This window comes from Amblyomma maculatum, chromosome 2 (assembly GCF_055883805.1).
Source record: "Amblyomma maculatum isolate TAMU_Amacu chromosome 2, ASM5588380v1, whole genome shotgun sequence".
Classification (NCBI taxonomy): Eukaryota; Metazoa; Arthropoda; class Arachnida; order Ixodida; family Ixodidae; genus Amblyomma; species Amblyomma maculatum.
Window position 1 is genome coordinate 93,661,597 of NC_139345.1, and position 18,429 is coordinate 93,680,025.

Here is an 18,429-nt window from a genome sequence, read left to right on the forward strand (position 1 = left end):
GTAAAGGGCGCCACATCTCGGCTATAGTAAACGAACATGGGTCTTCAAATGGCTCCGATAGCAAAGCATGACTAGCGCTTAAATACATAATGTCTTGCTTCGGTAATAACGGTGCCAAAAGCATAACTACTAGCGCGATCTCATTCATCGTGAAAGGAGTGATTTGTGTTCATTTTGTTTCACTCGATTAGCTTCGGTCCATCCACGGTATACAAACTACTAAATTTTTGCGGAATTCTTACGTTATGTCACTGCGCGGCGGTTTGCGCCAATTCCTACCTTTAAATAGTTTACCTCCCGCCTTTATGCATGCCGTTGTTTTTCTGCTCGAGCTCACTTTATAGTTCTCTGTGCTCAGGTTTCGGCAGCGAACGAACAGCAGAAGCTTTGGCCATGCTTTTTCGCCTCTTTTCACGCCATCTCACTGACGACGTGAACGTTGTTGTCTGTACACGAATGACATAAAACGTTCTTGGTGTTTTTCTCTTTCTCTCACGCATGCTTTCAAGCGAGCACACGTTCACACGCAGGAGAGTGAGCACAAACGCAAAGAATGAAGCGAGTGAAAAGGAAGGGTTAAGAGGAGGCTCGGCAGTACGTTTCTCGAACGTTTTATTCGCAATAGTAACCGACGCGTACAAATCGTCTGCATTGTGGTGCTTCTTCCGCGCCGCTCGTTTGTGGTGACAGAGTGAAAGAAGACAGAGGAAGAACAACACGAAGAGTAGAACCGTTGACGATAATAACAGGACAGGAAAAGAAAGTAGTGCCGTCGACTCGGATAGTGAGAGGCGGGGCCATGTAGAATCGTTTAAAAGTATGCGGATGACAAGGAACAACGGACGCTCTATGTACACAGGCAACGTATAGAAACGACAGAGACAAAAAGACGCCTAGAAAAGGAAAAGAAAAAGAACAACAACGGGGAAATTGTGAGGGGGAAATAAATAAAAGCAATGTTAGTAAGGACGAAAAAAAGATGTGTCGTATATCTCGTTCAAAAGCCTGCAAACATTCCAACAGTTTCCAACATTAGGCACGCAGGTTTTCTTTCTTGCCTCCCGTATTAAATGTGCAGTTTGAAGCAATGTAAAATGGAACATTCTGTTAGCATGTCGTTGGCGATTACACCCTCCTCCCCTACCACTTGAAGTAGAGTATGAGGAACCGCCATGCCTTTTTTTTTTTTTTTCTGGTAGACTCCGCTTGACGCATAATTTTTCCTTTTTTCCCAGGGTATGTGCGGAGATAAAAATAAGTTAAGATAGTGAGTTCAAGGTAAGTGTTCCTTTTTGCATTGCTCCTACTTGCACAAATGTACATGTGTACATACACTGGCCGTTTTCTGTCTTAACATGACCTTTAGCCCTAGCTATACATCGGCAGCTCAGCACGGCGGATAGCGGCTTCATGAGAGCTTCAAATAACCCTTACAGCTGAGCTTAGGGACCAAACAATGTCTTATTGCGGGATATCATCAAACATGTACGGTGACTGGCACACGCTTCACACAATTCGCAGCACGGTGGCCATATAAGACAATGCCACCTTACATATTCGCACACAATTATTCGAATCGCCAGCACACCAACGCGAAACTTGATGGGCATTTATTTTGACGTCCACAAGCAAGACTATTTCGGTGTCTGCATGTTCGCAAAACGTTGTTCGCGACCTTTGCTTCGGCCACTTTTCATCTTGTCTTCCGAGCACGTGTAGTGCATGTAGATGCAAAGATTGAAAGCAATATCGTAAGCGAGAGAAAAGTTTTAAACCGTCCATATAGTGACCACTACTTTGCCCCAATAGACATAGTTTTACGGAGCCCATTTCTGCGCCAGACAAAGATTTGCAGTACAATCGCCCTGCATGTAGTAAGGAAGTGATTGAATGCATCTCTATTTGCTCTTAATATTGAAGCTCTAAGTAATAAAAGAAAAAAAGGAAAGCACTGCTGTTCCATTGTACAGTACATGATTTACAGGGGAACCCACTTGTCTTGACCTTCTCACCAAAGTTTAGCCTCTAACGCGAGTAGGGAATATTGTTTAGAAATGGCTAGTTAACATAATTGGAGGAAATAAAAAAGAGGGCTCTAGCAACAGCAGCCAAAAGTGCGTCTGTATATATATTTCCTTTTCACCTTTCCCCTTTAAACACTTAAGCATTCGTGTCTGAAGGCGTCATTCTTGTTATGGGCGCACAAGGAAACGTACTCCTCGTGTACGCGCTACATTGCTTTTCTGATGTAGTAAGGGCCTCTGTCCAAGGTATTACATTTCGGAGCCCTTTTTGCGAGTAGTTACTGTTTGTATAAATGGTTGAATCGTGGGTATTGTTTTGTGGGGGAAAAAAGGAGTGAGTATTTTCATATTTTCGAAATATAACGAGGCCATTGGTGGCTATTGTATATTCACCGCGAAACCTTTATGCGGCAGTGGCGTTCAACTAACCGCTTTGGTGGAGAAGAACGGCTTGAGCCGTTTTCTTTCATGCACTCTTTAGAGCAACAAAAGCAATAACTTACATCATTATGCCTTGTTAAGACTCGCGGTTATCTCACCCTTCATTATTAATAAAGGCGGTTTAATCTGTGCAATCGGCTTTGACCGTTCAGCGCGAGATAGAGGAGCTTTTTCACTACTTTATGGCCTCCATTTTCCGGTCACTTGTACAATTCGGAACCCTCGCCCTGTGCGCGCAACTGTGGTTGATTGTCTAGCAGTGCCCTCTATCAAGAACTGCGTCACGTACACGCTTGTTGCCACGTGACTGTCGCGTGCACAGCCGACCGCTAAAGGAGTTCACCTCTGTCATCAAAACAGACTACGCGAATGAATGGACTTTCCCGCATAATACAGTGAAGTTCGCCAGTCTACCGCTGGCGCACTTCTATTATTCACTTTAATATCTAACCATTCGACATCAGACTGTCACCACACGTATAAGTGTTGTTAGTCAAGCTTTCGCAGCATTATCGAAATGAAGGTATTATAGTAAGCACAGTTCCAAACGCCGAATCGCATTATCTAGGCTCGTCACAGGAATGCCCTATCACCTCAGAATTAGAACATAGGCTTTCATCAGTGACATCTGAGACCAGTGCTGAAAAATAAACACCTTGACGCGACTGCTCTGCCCCTTTATAAACTGCCTTTCGATTGCAATAAAGAAATCCAGAAAATATTATTTGTCTACCATGTTGATAACTTAGAGGACATATGTTTTATATATGAGTTCTCTTGCTTTGGTGGTACGTTTGCCATGGTAAAAAGCAGGTCTGTTGCTTTAACAGGAAATGAATAGATGATTAAAATGATATAAACTCGCCAAGCGAGGAATTATAAAGCATTGGACCTTATAACAGCAATCGAATTTCACTATTTCGTTATTATCTGTCAAACACGTCGCTCGAACGTAACAGAAGAGGCCGTAGCTTGTACTTGAGAACTCCTATCATTTACATATCCTCAATGAACGTGTCGATTTTATTACAAGCCAGTGACGCACTGTCACATAAACCATATGTCGCTAACTCTTTTGTGTAACAGTTCACGTTATCCTGGTGCTAAGAGTGTAGCCGAATGTTGAAGCAAAGACAAGGGCATTGTGTTCAACAGCAACGTGTCCTGGTGTACGTGCTACATTGCTTTCCTTATGTCGGGAGGGACTCCGTGATGTCTGCACGTCACGAAATGAACGAGTAAGAGGATCGAATGTCAGATGGACCTGGATACACAGACTTGTGTAAAAGGAAGACTGACCAATGAGAATCAGATTGCTAATATTTGGCGATAGCAATAAATCATGCTGCTGAGTGTGCCAACTCACACTGCCATTATGTGTACATGTTTTACATGTGTACATGGGTTGGCCAAAAGCAGTGAAGAGAGAGAAGGGCTTAATGCACCATTTCTTATGCAAATACATGCTTGCTTTTAGGCTAAATTAGCTTGGAACTACGGGAAATCGTTTGCTTGTAATAGAGAACATTGCGGAAATTAAGGCCACATGTCAACCTGAAATCCTTGCAGATTCGTTTGGGCAATTTATTTAAACACTAGTTTGATCACAACTGCACAACTGCAAGTATTTTAGGAGCGAGAAAAACTAATCTGCGGTGATTTAGTGGGAAGAATTCATACAGAACGCAGAAATCACTATCGCGAAGAAAAAAAGCCGGTCTGAATATGAAGCTTTTTAAGCTGTGTTTGCGAAAAAAAAAAATTGAGTTCGACAGCATGAGTGATATTCGGCGCTAGCTTTAGCAGCATGAACCATTATTAGTTTTTCCATCTTTAATCGCAAGCATGGCGTAGCCATTCTAGAGCAGATATTTAAGGTAGGCCTACACGTAAAAAGTACATATTTGTTTTCGTTTGCTCCAGCGTCAATTTTTTTTACTGTAAAAAAAAAAAGAAGCATAATTGACATGATAAAGATTAATCTTTTTTTTAAAGCTAACTGTGGGCTCAAGATATCACAAAAGCACCTGCGCCGATCAGCTGCGCTCAAAAATTGCGTTCGGGCCTCCTGCACGAAACCTTGTACATAATGAAATGAAGGTGGCTCGCTGTATACAATTTGGAATGATCGATCGTTCTGAATAATTGATTATTTAAAGTATGCTGAGAAGCTCTAGCAGAAAGATCCGGGAAAGATTTCATTCAGTGCCAAACTTGGGACTCCATTGCTAACGCCAATTTTACGTTGAATTGAGCTGAAAAATTGTAACTACAACACATTTAGGTGCTTTTTTTTTTTTTAGCAATTCACAGTCGCAAAAGTTTTAAAATCTAAAACAAGAATTCCAACTTTAGGTTTTAAAACAGGCCACCCGATCGCAACACGTGTCGCTCACATCCAAAAATGGTTGCTGTTGCATTTCTGACTATAACTTGGCCTCAGAAACAGTGAAGCTGGACGCTAGAGCGCCCTCTTATGGTACATCACTGTGCCGCAGTAGCGGATTACTAAAGCACATAGATTTCTGGCACAGCCACGGGGGGCTTTGCCTTACGGAAGAGGTCGTTTTAGACCAAGAGCAACCCGAGACAAACATAACGGCATGAAACAAACAAGTACACGAGCAGGCATTCGTAACAGCATGTGTGTGTGAGTAAAGCACGAAGATTGAAAAAGAAGGAAACAAACATGGTTTGCATATTACAAGACCGACACTCGTCTGTGACCAATCCAGTGTATATTGCTGACCACCGGCATTGCTCGGCCGGCTAACCCGAGAACGTCAAGATGCTGCATATGCGAAAGAAGACCGGGAACCCGTCGAAGAGACAGGTGCACAGGAAGAAGAGAACGGAGCAGGCCAGTCTGAAGAAGTCTTTTCTCTTTCGCGCTACCGCCTATGTACAGGAGAGCCATGCATGAAGCTCGAGCTTCGCAGCAGTCTAAACAAAACGCGAGCAGTCCTACTACGGCTTCGAACGTGGAGCTCGTGCCACAGGCCACTACGAAGCATAGCGATTGGATGCAATTCTTCACACTTAGCAGCGTCAGCAACGAAAAGCAGCGACCGCAGCAGAGCAAGCGTCCGAGGAGATGTGTGCGGGGATGTCGGCCGCGCTCGAGACCCACAGAGCACGCGCGCACTGAAGTAAGTCATCGCGGGGCCTGAGAGGCCCTGCGCTCCGGTCTTGTCATCGCGATTGTGAAGCAGACGTTGATGTGCGACGAAGTGAGCGGGTGTGCCGTTAATGCTTGGAGCTAGGTGAAGCGTTCGAGATCGCAAGCAGCACAAATGATAGCCGCGCATCTACACGCGAGTTCGGCATGCGCCAGCCACAGCAGCAACGTAACAATGATAACAACGAAGCAAAAGTCAAGCTTTGAAAGAGGAACGCGTTCTCTGGTGGTGTCAAGAAAGTAATTACAGTAGCGCGCGGTGGCGTTGTGTTGGTCTTGTGGGAAGCAGCTGTGAGGCCACTGGAGATGAGCTGTTGTCCTGGTACTAAGTGCGGTGAGACAACGTCGCGAAAACTCCGCGATGCCTTGAGACCCGTGCGATGTCGCACTCTTGCCTTATTGGGACTGGAGCGAAGCGCATGCCTACATCGATCTAAGATATAAAGCGTCGCCACTTGCGAAGAGATACTCGGCAGTCCACATGGAGATGCGGCTCCTGCGCTGTGCAGCACTGAGATCTTAGGTCTGTTGATTGTTCCCCCACTGAATCTCTCAAGAACTGTACAAGCCAGCCGGGCTCGTGGGCGGGGATGGCCCGCGGGAGCGGTCGGCACCAGGTATCGGCTCCACTGAAGAGCTGGACGGGTGTAGGAATGACCATCGGAGACATGTGCACTGGTTAGAGTTCTGTCGAAAGCCTGCGGCGCAAAGATTCTTCGACGTCAATCACGTGATCGGGCCTTCCGGGCGACGCAGGCACCTCGGAGAACTCGGTGGACACTTGCCACGAGCGAGACGAGAGCGTGGTCGACGGCACGAGGTGGTCCCTGGACACACTGAGCAGGGCACTGTCCTCGGACGATGAAGCGATGCAGCGGCGCGGAGACGGATGCCCGATGACGAACTTGACCCTCTCCTCGTTGGACGAGCCCGAGGAGTAGCCCGAGTTCGGAGGAGGCGAGCCCGAGTCGGCCATCTTGATGAGCATCTCCTCCAAGAGGCTGCAGTCTGTCTGCGAGCCCTGGTGCGACACGCGCAGCTGCGACTGCGGTGTCGTCGCGCTGAAAGGTGGGCTCTGCAGGCCGATGGGCGACGCCAACGGCTGCTGCTGCGTTGGATGCTGGGAGGCGCCGCCCGGCGGCGGAGTGCCGGGCGATCGTGCCGCCAGCTGCACGCATCCGCTGCACAGCTGCTGCAGGAGGCGGGCGCTGGCGCGGAGCTCTTGCGTCAGCCCTCCCACGTCCTGGGAGACGCTCTTGAGCTGCGCGTCCAACCGCTCCACGCTGCCCCGGAGCTGCTCCATCTCGTCCCGAAGTTCGAATAGCTCCACGGAGCGGCCTGCGACAGCAACGTGCACGCGTCAGCGGGACCGCGAGATGGACGGTGGAAGTAGGAAAGAGCACATTATCGACTACAGGTGGCATGCCGTTTCTCCGCGTATGTACAGTTGCTCATACACACCGAAGTATTCACCGGAATAGTAATACTGACAACTGTAAGACGGCTAGACAGGTTACCTAAAAGTGAGCAAAAGTTTGCTAAGCATATTACGGAAGAGAAAAGAAAAGGGCTTAAAGTATGCAAGCCCTTTAGCCGTGTTAAAAATAATGCCCAAGGTTTTTCAGGGATGGAAATTCTTGCCACCTTGGGATCATACCTTTAAAAAAATCTCGCATCAATGACGAATCATCTCAGATCGGCACTAGACTGACGAGTGGTTACTGAGAACATGTGGCGACGGACAATACTAGGATTTTATAACCTGAAATTGGAGTGCCCCGAAAACCTACAAGCATAGCACAGACGCAAAGTTAAAACTGCACTCCGTGCTCTACCTGTATTTAGCTCTCCTAAGCAGGCCTGTAGAATACCTGTGGGCGCTAACGGAAGTAATCAAGTACCTAGATGCGGCAATGTGGCGACGGGCCGCAGCTTTTCCATGGCCACGGACGTGGGCGTTCGGAAAGGCGAGCTGAGGGCCGACGTGCGCCTGGCAAAAGGCGCCGTTTCGACGCGGCTTGTCGCGGGGGCCGCCGGCGGCACAGGTGTGCGGCTAGCCACTGTGGCAGCAGGCGGCTCCCACGAGTCCTCCTTGAGCTTGGCGACAGTCTCTTGGCCATTGGAAACTGGGGAGCCCGGCGCCGTCTCGTCACTGCCAGTCTCCTCGTCGTCCTCCGATATTGACGGCAGGGTCAGCGAGCATACGCCGTTCGTTTCTTCCGCCTGCACCGCGGGAGGTCAGTAAACGGCCCTCTGGTAAATGCCAACGTAAAAGCACAGTGTTAAGAACGAGCATTCCATTAACATGGTGATGCTCTGCTGTGGTGTGAATCAAATTCAGGATACGAAAGGAAAAAAAAAATATTGTCAGTTATTGCGTATGGACTCACCGGTAGACCTTTGCAATATAAAGCAGATCATGGTCACCCCCAGTTTACTGTAACTGGGCAAATAGGACATAGGCATGTACTTGAATTAAAAGCGTAGCAGAAAGATATATCTGTCTCGTCGTTGAAAGAAAAGGGCACATCGTGGCTTCTGTCGTTATCTCTCGAATGAGGGCGAAACAATGAGCGCTTGTGCCCGTGGTTAGGGCATTTGTCAATGATGGCATCACGAGAACTACACCGACTCCTTTGAGTTAAAATCCAAAAATGCGTCCCATCTTCCTGCTGCTTTAAAAACTAACTCTGCCAGCAATGTGCTAGCGCGTATTCATGTTATTGTTCGTTCATTGCCAATCAGAAAAAAAGAGCACTGCGCAGGAGAGTGAGCGTCGAGGAACTGTGCTAACTATAAACGGAATTAGGTAATCGTCACGTTAAATGGACATTGACTAGAAATTAAGTTGGCCCGCATAAACAAATTGCTGCGTTATATTGTCATGGGCACTACGCTAACTGAGAGCGGAGTTTTGCGAGCTGAAATAGGCTAAAAATAATATGCATGTGCCGCGATTCATGGAACTGCGTGCAAACGGTTCCCCTTGCTGCTGCTGGTGGTGGTGGTAAAAACATTTATTCGACATTTACAGGGAGATATGTTTGGCGCGGAGCCTTAAGTGCCTCGGCCTAACAAATACTAGGTTGAGACATTAGTCAGGGACTCCAATGGCGGTTGCCGCCGCCCGCGGCCCCTTGGGCCTGTAGGTCACAGCAACTGAGCAGGGTCACCTCCCAGTCCTTCCGGGAAGGGTAAGGAATGGATGGAAGGAAGGAGTTCTGTTGGCAGGACCATACCACCTGGTAGGATCAGCTACCTCCCTACAGTACTGGTACTGGCGAATAAATTGGGGGTCAAAATATTGAAGTACGTACTGCCGGGCACAGCATTGTGTTCGTGAAGATGCGCAAGAGCAACCTCTCGTTCGCTTTTCCCAACCCTTTTCAAGGGTTAGAGTATTTGCGATGCAAGTTTTGATAGAAAGTTACAATGTCTTTGAATGTGTAGGCCGGATTGGAATCGATGTCCTCAGCCGATTCGAGTCCCGAGGAAACGTCTTGCTGCGCCGATCACTGAGGTGTCAATGTCTATCAAATTATGATCGCGGAGTTGAGGCAAAAGCCTTCCTAGGCTCATGGAACGAAATCTCGTACATGAGATTTGTGCGCGAGAACTGTCGTATTTCGCGAGATTCCGCTGGATGTGTTCTTGTCTAGCGTTGCTGGCATCTGCAATTCTCCACTTGAACGCGCGCCAAGGAACGCCACGCTACAGGAATGACGGTGTGCCGTACAAATGCACATTCCGGTGAAATTGTGACAGATACTGCGCCTTTCCTCTCCTTTCCTGTAAACCAATTATATTATATGTAGCACTGCAATAAACGCCAATAAGAGACAAACGATGAGAAGCAAATGATAGGAGAGGATGGGTAGGCTTTCGTCATTCTCTTCTAAAGGAACATACATCTAAGAGACCCTCTAATTTCTTTTTCCTTTAGGTTCTAACGTCAAGGACATCAATATATTCTTGCTAAGAGCAAACATTGCATGAAGTTACCCTTGCGCTCTTTCAAAAGTAAGTCATGGTGACTTAAGCCCTGTTTCCACGCGAGGAATAGGTGCTACAAATATTTCAAAGTGGTACTCATTGCTAGATGTACAACCTGCTCTTTCTGCGTGTATCGCCTAACAGAATGATGTGGTGGCGTACCTCATTCTCGTAGCCTTCCCTCAGGTTATAGGTGAGGTCGTGCACGATGTCATGACAGAAGCTTTCGGCGAATTCCGGATATAGCTTGAGCACTTCGAGCAGGCCCGGGATGAAAAGGCACTTGAGGTCGCAATAGGTTAGGGCCTTGACGTCGCTGCTTGACTTCATGACGGTCTCGGTGCCGGCCGTCAATGAAATGTCGCTGCCCACAAGGTCCCCCTTGCCTGCACAGTAGATAGTAGGAAGTCATGGAAGCAGTCACTTCAAGAGCAAGGAGTAGACATTTTAATCCGCTTGGTACTATAGGCACGCTTCTCTAACCTTCGCGTGGAAACCAATGCGTTCTCGCCTTCTGAAGTATTGCTGTAAAAATGGTTCATATTTTTTTAGTATTCTCACTCGGCCCCTTGTGACGTCTACCCTAGTTCCAGGAATTATTTCCAGTTACATGCTTTCAGGTATGCCTATTCTACGCCGTCTTGCTTGTATACACTTCTTAAACGTGTGTACGGAATCTCTCATCAAGTATTCTACGCATCTTTTGCATTACGGCTGGCCTACAAAGCACGCACACGCACCTAAGATGGCGACGACCATGCTCTCCTGGAGCACCTCCATGGATCCGTTGCACACGAGGTGGATGTTATTGAGCGCGTCGCCCTTGTGCACCAGGTACTCTCCGGGCGCGCAAAAGTTGCTGCGCACGTGTCGAGACAGGAGCTTGAGGCAGCCCTGCGGTGCCGGCTCGAAGATGGGTAGCGAGAGGATCTCCTTGTGCAGATGCATGGACACGTCGCCCAGCAGTTCGTCGGGGAACTCGCGCAGCACGTCGCTCGGGTCGATACCGTTGTTGAGCGACCAGGTGGTCTGGAAGAAGTCCATCATGCGCTGCCGCAGCTGCTTGGGGAGCTGATGGAGCCGGAAGAAGTCCTTCAGGTCCCGCAGCTTGGTCTGGTACAGCGAACGCCGCGCATACATGCGCTGGATGATGGCCGTCACGTTCCCGAACACCACGGCGTGCATCAGCGCTGCGGAATACCCAATAAAAGTGTAAAATATGTATATATGTAATTAGATCATGCATCACAAGCTAACAACGTATTCAACCGGTGAAAAGGCAAGACAGTCTTCAAGCGCGAGGGCTGAACTCACCTCCGATGAGCATTGTGAGGATTGAGAACACCTTTTCGGCGTTGGTGTTGGCTGCCACGTTTCCGAAACCCACGCTGGTAAGCGAGCTGGTAGTAAAGTAGAGCGCCGTGATGTACGTGGCAGCCATGTCGAGTGGCCGCAGAACATCGTACTGCAGCTTCATGGACAGCTGATTCAGCCAGCCTGCGCCATACCAACGAGCACGAGAGACGGTTGGGCTCCGCATTAATGGATGCAATGTATGCAAGAGCTTTGCTCACGTTGGCTGGGAATGCAAAAATGAAAGGGTAGGTTGCGCCTAAGCAACTAACTAAATCGAGACCTATGAAACGCAAGGTGAGCGCCCTTCAAGAACGTGGATTCAGAAACATATTGACTTAATGCATCTGCTAATAGATGTTCTTACGTCAATGTTCTCTGACGAAGATGAAAACAACGTGCATGATCCAGAGGCCTAATTCCGGCTGAAACTGGTGTGAATTTTAGAGATAGCTCAGCTGATGCTTAGTTAATGGATGAAGACCATCTTCACAATAGCATGATATGACAGCTATGCCGAAGCCGGTTATAAACACTGACAACCTAATAATAATAAAAAAACATTATTCAAGGCATTTGTGGCTATTAGTACATTGCGATAGTGATGTCAGAATCAGCGGGAGGGCTTACCTGCCGCTGTCGATTTAAACCTACGATTACAAACATACAAATATTAAACAGAGAGAAAGTTTCTGTTGATTAGCCGGGAAGCTCCGGACATTTGTAAGCACTGTACGCTGCTCATCAGATACGGCGAAGACAATAATAAAAATGCCCCTAGCTGTAAGCGTCTGAATAATCGCCGTTTTTATTTTGTTGGGGGCTATAATTGCTGCGAAGATATTAGCAGCTATGATTGCAGTATCTGGCACGTTTAGCATACATGGTGATTGCGAAAAAAAAAGTACAAGATGTGCGTGCAGCAGCCGAACAACAGCAGCGTAACTGGCACTTTTGCAACTTTCCAAAGGCGAATGGCCCCGCGATCTCTGCAACGTAAAACACAATTTCTGCCAGTGAAGTGGCGCTGCTTGAAGCTGCCATACAAGGAGACGCGCACCTGTGAGGTGCTTTTAGCTTATGATATCGGCAAGCAGCGCATGTGTGTATCAGAGCACAGTCCGAAGTGGAGATTATTTGACGAAACAATTAGCCACTGTGGAAAAACTATCGAGAGTCAGCCATTTCTTGCATTGTTTTCTCCGTTGCCCTCTTATTTTTTCTTTTCTATTTTTTTTTTTGACCAGCCTACCCAAGCGCTAACAGTAGCGTAGTCAGAAATACTTTTTCGGTGGGTGTCATACGCCGGCAGTAAAGAAATAAAAAGAACGAGATACTGCCCTCCAGCAATATCTTAGTCAAGTTCTGCTTTATTAAAATTGAAGGGTTAGTCGTTTTGCTAATTGTAATATATGCATAAAAATACACGTGCACACAAGGCTCCGCGTACCTCATCCGTAAATATTCAAATGTATTGAACCGGTGTGTAAATAGCATGGGCGAAAAAAGCCGAAAGTAGGAGAGGAGGTGCAGCACTCAGAAAATCTCGGGGGAGGGGGGGGGAGAGAGGGATTTTGACACCAAGACATTCTCTCCTGGCTACGTACGCGCATGCTATAAAACAAAGCTTGAAGTTGGAAGCGCTTGTGTTTGGCGTCTCCTAAACGTCCTCCTGTCGTTTCGTCCGCAGTGCTTAACGTGTCTAAAGCGTTCAAACCATTTCAGCCTTGCGACTCACTGATGTTGTTGTTTGGGTAGGACTCCATCTCCTGGACGGCGATGACGAACCATATGCAGGCGAGCCAGTGCGAGACGAGCGTGAACATGAGCATGAGTAGCGTCAGGACCACCACGCTGTACTGCGAGTAGCGGTCCATCTTCTGAAGCAGCCGCGCTAGTCGCAGCAGCCGCGTCAGCTTCAACAGGTGCAGGTACATTTGGTTGTCCTGCGCGGAAACACGGGAGTTTTGCTTTCTCCGTTCCAGACAAGACGATCCAACCTGCGACCGCTTGGAATGAACCGGTGGTCCAAATAGTGCACGCTCATGTAAGCAACATCGTTTGTAATATGGACGCCAACGAAATAGAGACGTCTGTTTCCGTTTACTGCATACCAACAGGTCGCCCACTATACCTGACCACAGCGCTACGAACCTCATGCTTAGTGGTTCACTGAAGCGACTCGGTCGGAACGAAGCCAATCCAGTCACGGTTGGGCTTCAGGATGTTCCAACCACATAAAGAGGTCATGAAGAAGTGTTCTTTAGCAAATCTGAAGAAACTGCTACGGCTTCGTTTATCAGGCGACGCTAAGATTTTCGAATCGTTATACTCTCATTCCGGCGTAACGCTGTCTGCGTAAGTCATTCGAGCACGAGCTAGGCGTAATTGCAAGTTATCAGACATCCGGAAATTGTTTCTGAATAAGCCGCCCTATTTAGACATATATTTGGCACAGGTGTTAAACTTCTTCGCGCGGAGTCTTAAGATTGCGAACTTCTGAGCCCAAAGGAGCCAACGATTGCGACAAAGAAGTAGTCGCGCATATGGATTCCCCGGGGGCCTGCAGCTAATTAGGAAGACACCAATTACATGGGTTGCTGGGACGACAGTCCGTTCTTAACGGACGAGTATTACACTGGCTTAAACTTGCTCCATTGAATTCTTTTATTTTTTCCTTGCGAGAGAAACTGTATGGAGACAAGAGAATGAATACTGTAGACGACGTTCGCATTTAAAATTACGCAGCAGTTCAATTATACGTGCGAAACTTTCTGATAGCCGCATGAAAGAGGGGTCAAATTGATAGGATAAGAATGGGGTGATTAAAAAAATTTCCGTACGTAACACAAGGAATGAGGTAACACGTCTCGTCTTTAAATTGGCTATTCGCGTTTTCTGAAAGGGAGCAGTTTGATGCTCGGAAGAGTCTTGTACTCAATGGTAATGTGCACTCTGTCGAAATAATTGCTACTATTTGTATTTCGTGCTCGGCAAAACCCCGAAGCGGGATTTTTTTCATCTATCCGTAAATATGCGCCTTCCCCAGGCGAACCACTGTGACAGTTTCAGGATTGTCTGGTTGGTTTCCATCGTTGTGCACAGTTATGCTTGTACCCCAGATGTGAACCTCATGTATCTCGCTATTCAAGATGACTTTACTAGACGTTGTCGGAGCCAGTAAGCGACAATGCTGCGACGTCACAGCGCCACGCAACCGTCTGCGGACAGACGTCAAGAGGTGTACTGCATACCAAGCCAATAATCCACATGGACGTGAGTGTCCATATACTGCATCACATCCTTCATGATAGAAGCGATAGACCCATTACCGTTACTTAATAATTCAGTGTTTCAATTACTCGTGAGTAAGCGAAATAAATGCGACACGAAGCTACTCGAGCAAAGTGAGTCGGCAAACGCTTACAGAAACAGAAAGAGTTGTCTGAGTTACGACAGAGGTTCGTTAAAGCTTCGCAACAACGCTCGGAATGAGAGCGAAGTAATGGTAATACGTGAATTTGATGGCTTCTGCTAAGTTGCAAACAAGCTATAATTTGTTCGAGGATATTCCAGTAGCCCAGTCCACATTTGTCATTTTTCTTTCGCTTGCTTTCTCTCCTCCAATATTTGCGGAGTTGAAAACGATAACCGTTAGTATTATAACATTCTTTAGAGTAGTTTGCAGAAAGAAAAATTAGAAAAAAAAATTACTGATGGCCCTTCCTTAAACTACATTACGGTGTGCTAATGCGAAAGCGTTGAATTCTGATTGCATCTCTGACGTGTCCTTTAACCCAATGTAATGGTCTTCATTGAAGGGCCCGATCGTAAGAGATATTTTGTTTTATCCAGCCTATCATCTGCCATCCGTAGCACGTAGCAGCTGCTTTGTATTTGATTCAATTTTAGCTCGTAATTAATTGACTAATTCCTCGATTCAACTGAACGTGGCAGGCGGCTCAACGTGGCAGCCTACCGAAATCATCATTAACATGACGCTCGCTTCAACAGAAATTTCGCTCCCGTAGTGAGCGAAAGCTGGTGTGCACAGGGAGCGTCCAAGACCAACTGCCGCAAAAACTGCAGCTATTTTGAGTATGCGAACGCGTTCATCGGTCCTTTCTGCTATGCTAACGTAGCGGTGGCTTGAAGGCTATTCGGTCATGGCGAAATGGAAGGAAGGTGAGGAAACCTGCAGCGTACAATGAGTCTTCGTCACCTTGAGTGAAGTCAGACTACGCGCTTTGTGGCCTGTCAATTCATTCATTCATTCATTCATTCATTCATTCATTCATTCATTCATTCATTCATTCATTCATTCATTCATTCATTCATTGACCCCATTTCCAAGCAGTTCACCGCAGAAGAGCCGAACACCGGGCTGGGGAAAAGATTGATTGATTGATTGGTTGACTGATTAATTGATTCATTCAATCATTCAAAGTAAAAAGTGAAAAGGGAAAAAGGCCGCTTCACCATGTCTTCTTTGTGAAAAGTCTGTAGCTACTCGAACATACTACTTGCAAGTCGTCCAAGCTACTGCACTTTTGTGCTCTGAGAGAGTCGTGCGTTTAGATTATTGAGTTCAGCTCGAGGGTAGGATAAAGAGAAATTTATCCCACACGTGTGCTAGGACTCGCCGACAACTTCCTCATTAAATAACAAGAATAATGCTGTCTTTCGAACCAGCCCGCAGGGAGCGAAACCTTCGTCACGCAACGGGGCTAGACGAGCGTGTTTACTCAGCCAGTGTCATTGGGGCCGCCGCCAGCGCTGCGGGTGATCACTTCCTTCTTTTTTTTTTTTATCTTCGTCCCTTTCATTTCCGAGACTGCACGCACGGCCGATTGCGCCGACCACTAAGCCTTCTTCGAGTGACCGACCGGTGACAGCTAGGATACTACCATGCGCCGAGTGAAAGGGTCGCCGCTAGGGGGATGCGCTCTTCCGTTTCCGCCCACGCCGTCGTCCATGTTTGTCCGAGACCGGCCGAACCCTTTCGGCAACGAATCGCTGCGGAGGTAGAAGACGAGACTGCAGTGAAAGCTTTGACCTCAGGCAGAGCTGAAGTAAGCTGGCTCGGAAGATTGACGGCACAGACAAAAGAAAATGCCCTAGAGCCAAATGACAGCGAATGGCGACTCCGAAGGCTAACAGACAAAAGCAGAAATGAGGTCTTCAGGAACACGAAAAGCAAACAGCAGCAGACCTCCTTCATTACCGGTACCCTTCACGCTCGCACAAACGAAAGTGCCGGCAGTGGGCCGAACGACGTCGTACCGGAAAGATTCACTTAGTGGAGAATGACGTTAAGGTGAACTTTTTTTGGATACGTACAAGTATGTATACACCGGACTAGGCAAGCGACTCTGCTCGCTCGCGTTTCGCAGGTGACAGTGTCACGAATGGGGAAGAGAGTTCACTCGCTCTCCTTTCTTCATTTTATACGCGACCTTGTATTTCCTTTCGGCTGAGCGTAACGGCGTTAAGTTCGATTTCGCTCTCCGGCCACAGGGAGGCGCTCGCGCGCTTCTCGCAGGCACGGTGGTGCTCTTCCCGCAAAAGATCGGGAAGGCTGTGGCGACAGGTTCCGGAGGTGCCTGACAATCGAATTACAAAACGAAAGCTCGACGCCTCGCCTTTTCCAAGAAGCCGCGCACGGCGGTGGACGAAAGGAATGCCGTTAGCGGCGAAACCTTTATTTTTCTTCCGTTGAAGCCTGATACTCTCACGTTAAATTTTCTGATTCCCTTTCCTCGTACTTCTCGAAATCATCCCCTTTCTACCCCTGCTTGCTGACACACACACACGCACACACACAAACACACACATACAAAATGACCAGAATCTTTTCTGTATTTGTCTTCTCTGTATTATGCGTTATCGGTATCACATTTGTTTTTTTTGCGCAACCCTTCGTTATCACGAGTCTTGCTCTCGAGCTTGTTTGCTCGACAACCTAGCCCAGAGAACAAATGGAGAAGGGGGAGAAAGCGACGGCACATCTTACGCGAACTATTCTGCAAACGGCTTTTCTTCTCCGTTATTCTCCCGTGGCGCAGTATACACTCAGCCGCAGTCGGCACCTTCATCGCTCGGATGTCGGTAATGCTATTTTTGCGCGTCCTGTTTGTTTTAACAATTGGGTGCGTCGTGCCTCCGATTGTTTATTCGGTTGCGATGTTCCTCTTTGTTGTCGATGCCCGTTTTTCGTTTGAGTCGCAGCACACGCGCCCATGTTTGACCTCAATGCACCTTTTACTTACTTTTATTATTTCTCTTCGTGTGTGCAATTTGCGTTGTTATTCAATCCCCCCACTCTATCGTCACCCTCTCTATCCGCTCTCTCAGGTGGAATGCGACTGCGTTGCCCTCTTTGGTTCCCCTTAATGCTGCTGCGCAGGGAACCTCCCTTTTTCCCGAAAATCATAATGAAAGACGAGAGAATACCAATTTGCAAGTCAAAAACACCCGCAGAGTTTCTCGCACCCGCCCGAAGCGAAGCTCGCGAAGGTTTCGCGCACCGACGGGCGTGGTATGCCTGAGCACGCTACGTGTAAAGTAGGCATGGTGAGTGCGAGACGCACCTTTCTCTTTTTATTGCTTCCTTTGACAAATATTCTACGTGGCTCGAGATTGGAGAGACATCCGTGTGAACCGCCGAGCATGAAACTAAGCAGCGCTTCGGGCTGCTTCACGTGACCGCCATGGCTGGTACTCTTCGTAATGAATGCCGCGTGGTTGCCCAGAGAAAATAAATGCATATCTAATGACTCGAGAGCCTGAATTGTCTCCTTTTCAGGTCGGTTCGCTTTGGTAGCACGGATAATTTGGAACGCAGACCGCACTCGATTAACTGTGTGCTGGGCTTAGAGACATGGTTGCTCACGACCAGAGCGTGTGTGTGCAAGCATGCGTGTATTTTCAGCCTCCAGTGTAGGTCTTGCTGGTAGCACCGGTTTGGCAGCCTCATGAGGTCCACCTTACTATTCACGTTTTGAGGTGAGGTCGGTCACAGGTGAAAACGTTTTGACTGATGTCAGAAAATTGGACCTCAACCTCACGTGTGAGTTTGAGGTTGAGAAAGTCGTCCATCGGGGAAGTCGGTTTTCGAGATCGATGGTGTTTGCAGTTGCCGCGGCTTACTCTGAAAAGCACTCGTTTTCGAACCGGGATTCAGGTACTAAATCGTAGTAGCCAGTGCCAGCTTTTCGGTCTCGGCCGCGCCGCGCTCTTTATCGGATTCAGTGGCCCACTACGAACTCTAGGCTGTTCCACCGGGTCCCCTCACCTCGAGCTTGCAGGGCTGTCTTCTGGGAACGAGTGCTGTTTTTGTTCGTTAGTGATCATTCTGTTAGTCATAGAACTAACTCGCATGAAAAAATTAGGCTTGTCAGCTGCCTTGTAGAAGATATGGCGCATCCTTGTACCATTAGC

At 47.7% G+C, this 18,429-nt stretch overlaps 1 protein-coding gene across 2 annotated transcripts in view; it reads right to left on the reverse strand.

The window, feature by feature from the left end:
- Positions 1–595: 595 nt before the first annotated feature.
- The window catches only part of Elk (Eag-like K[+] channel), a 365,673-nt gene continuing 347,839 nt past the window's right edge, over positions 596–18,429 (reverse strand). For both annotated transcript variants that reach the window (XM_084594747.1, XM_084594746.1), the window contains 6 exons: positions 12,728–12,935; positions 10,951–11,133; positions 10,377–10,826; positions 9,799–10,022; positions 7,545–7,866; positions 596–6,981 (listed from right to left, as the gene is read on the reverse strand). In XM_084594747.1, coding sequence (XP_084450873.1) covers positions 6,323–6,981; positions 7,545–7,866; positions 9,799–10,022; positions 10,377–10,826; positions 10,951–11,133; positions 12,728–12,935 — 2,046 coding nt within the window. In that variant the 3' untranslated portion in view covers positions 596–6,322. The remainder of the gene's footprint in view (positions 6,982–7,544; positions 7,867–9,798; positions 10,023–10,376; positions 10,827–10,950; positions 11,134–12,727; positions 12,936–18,429) is intronic.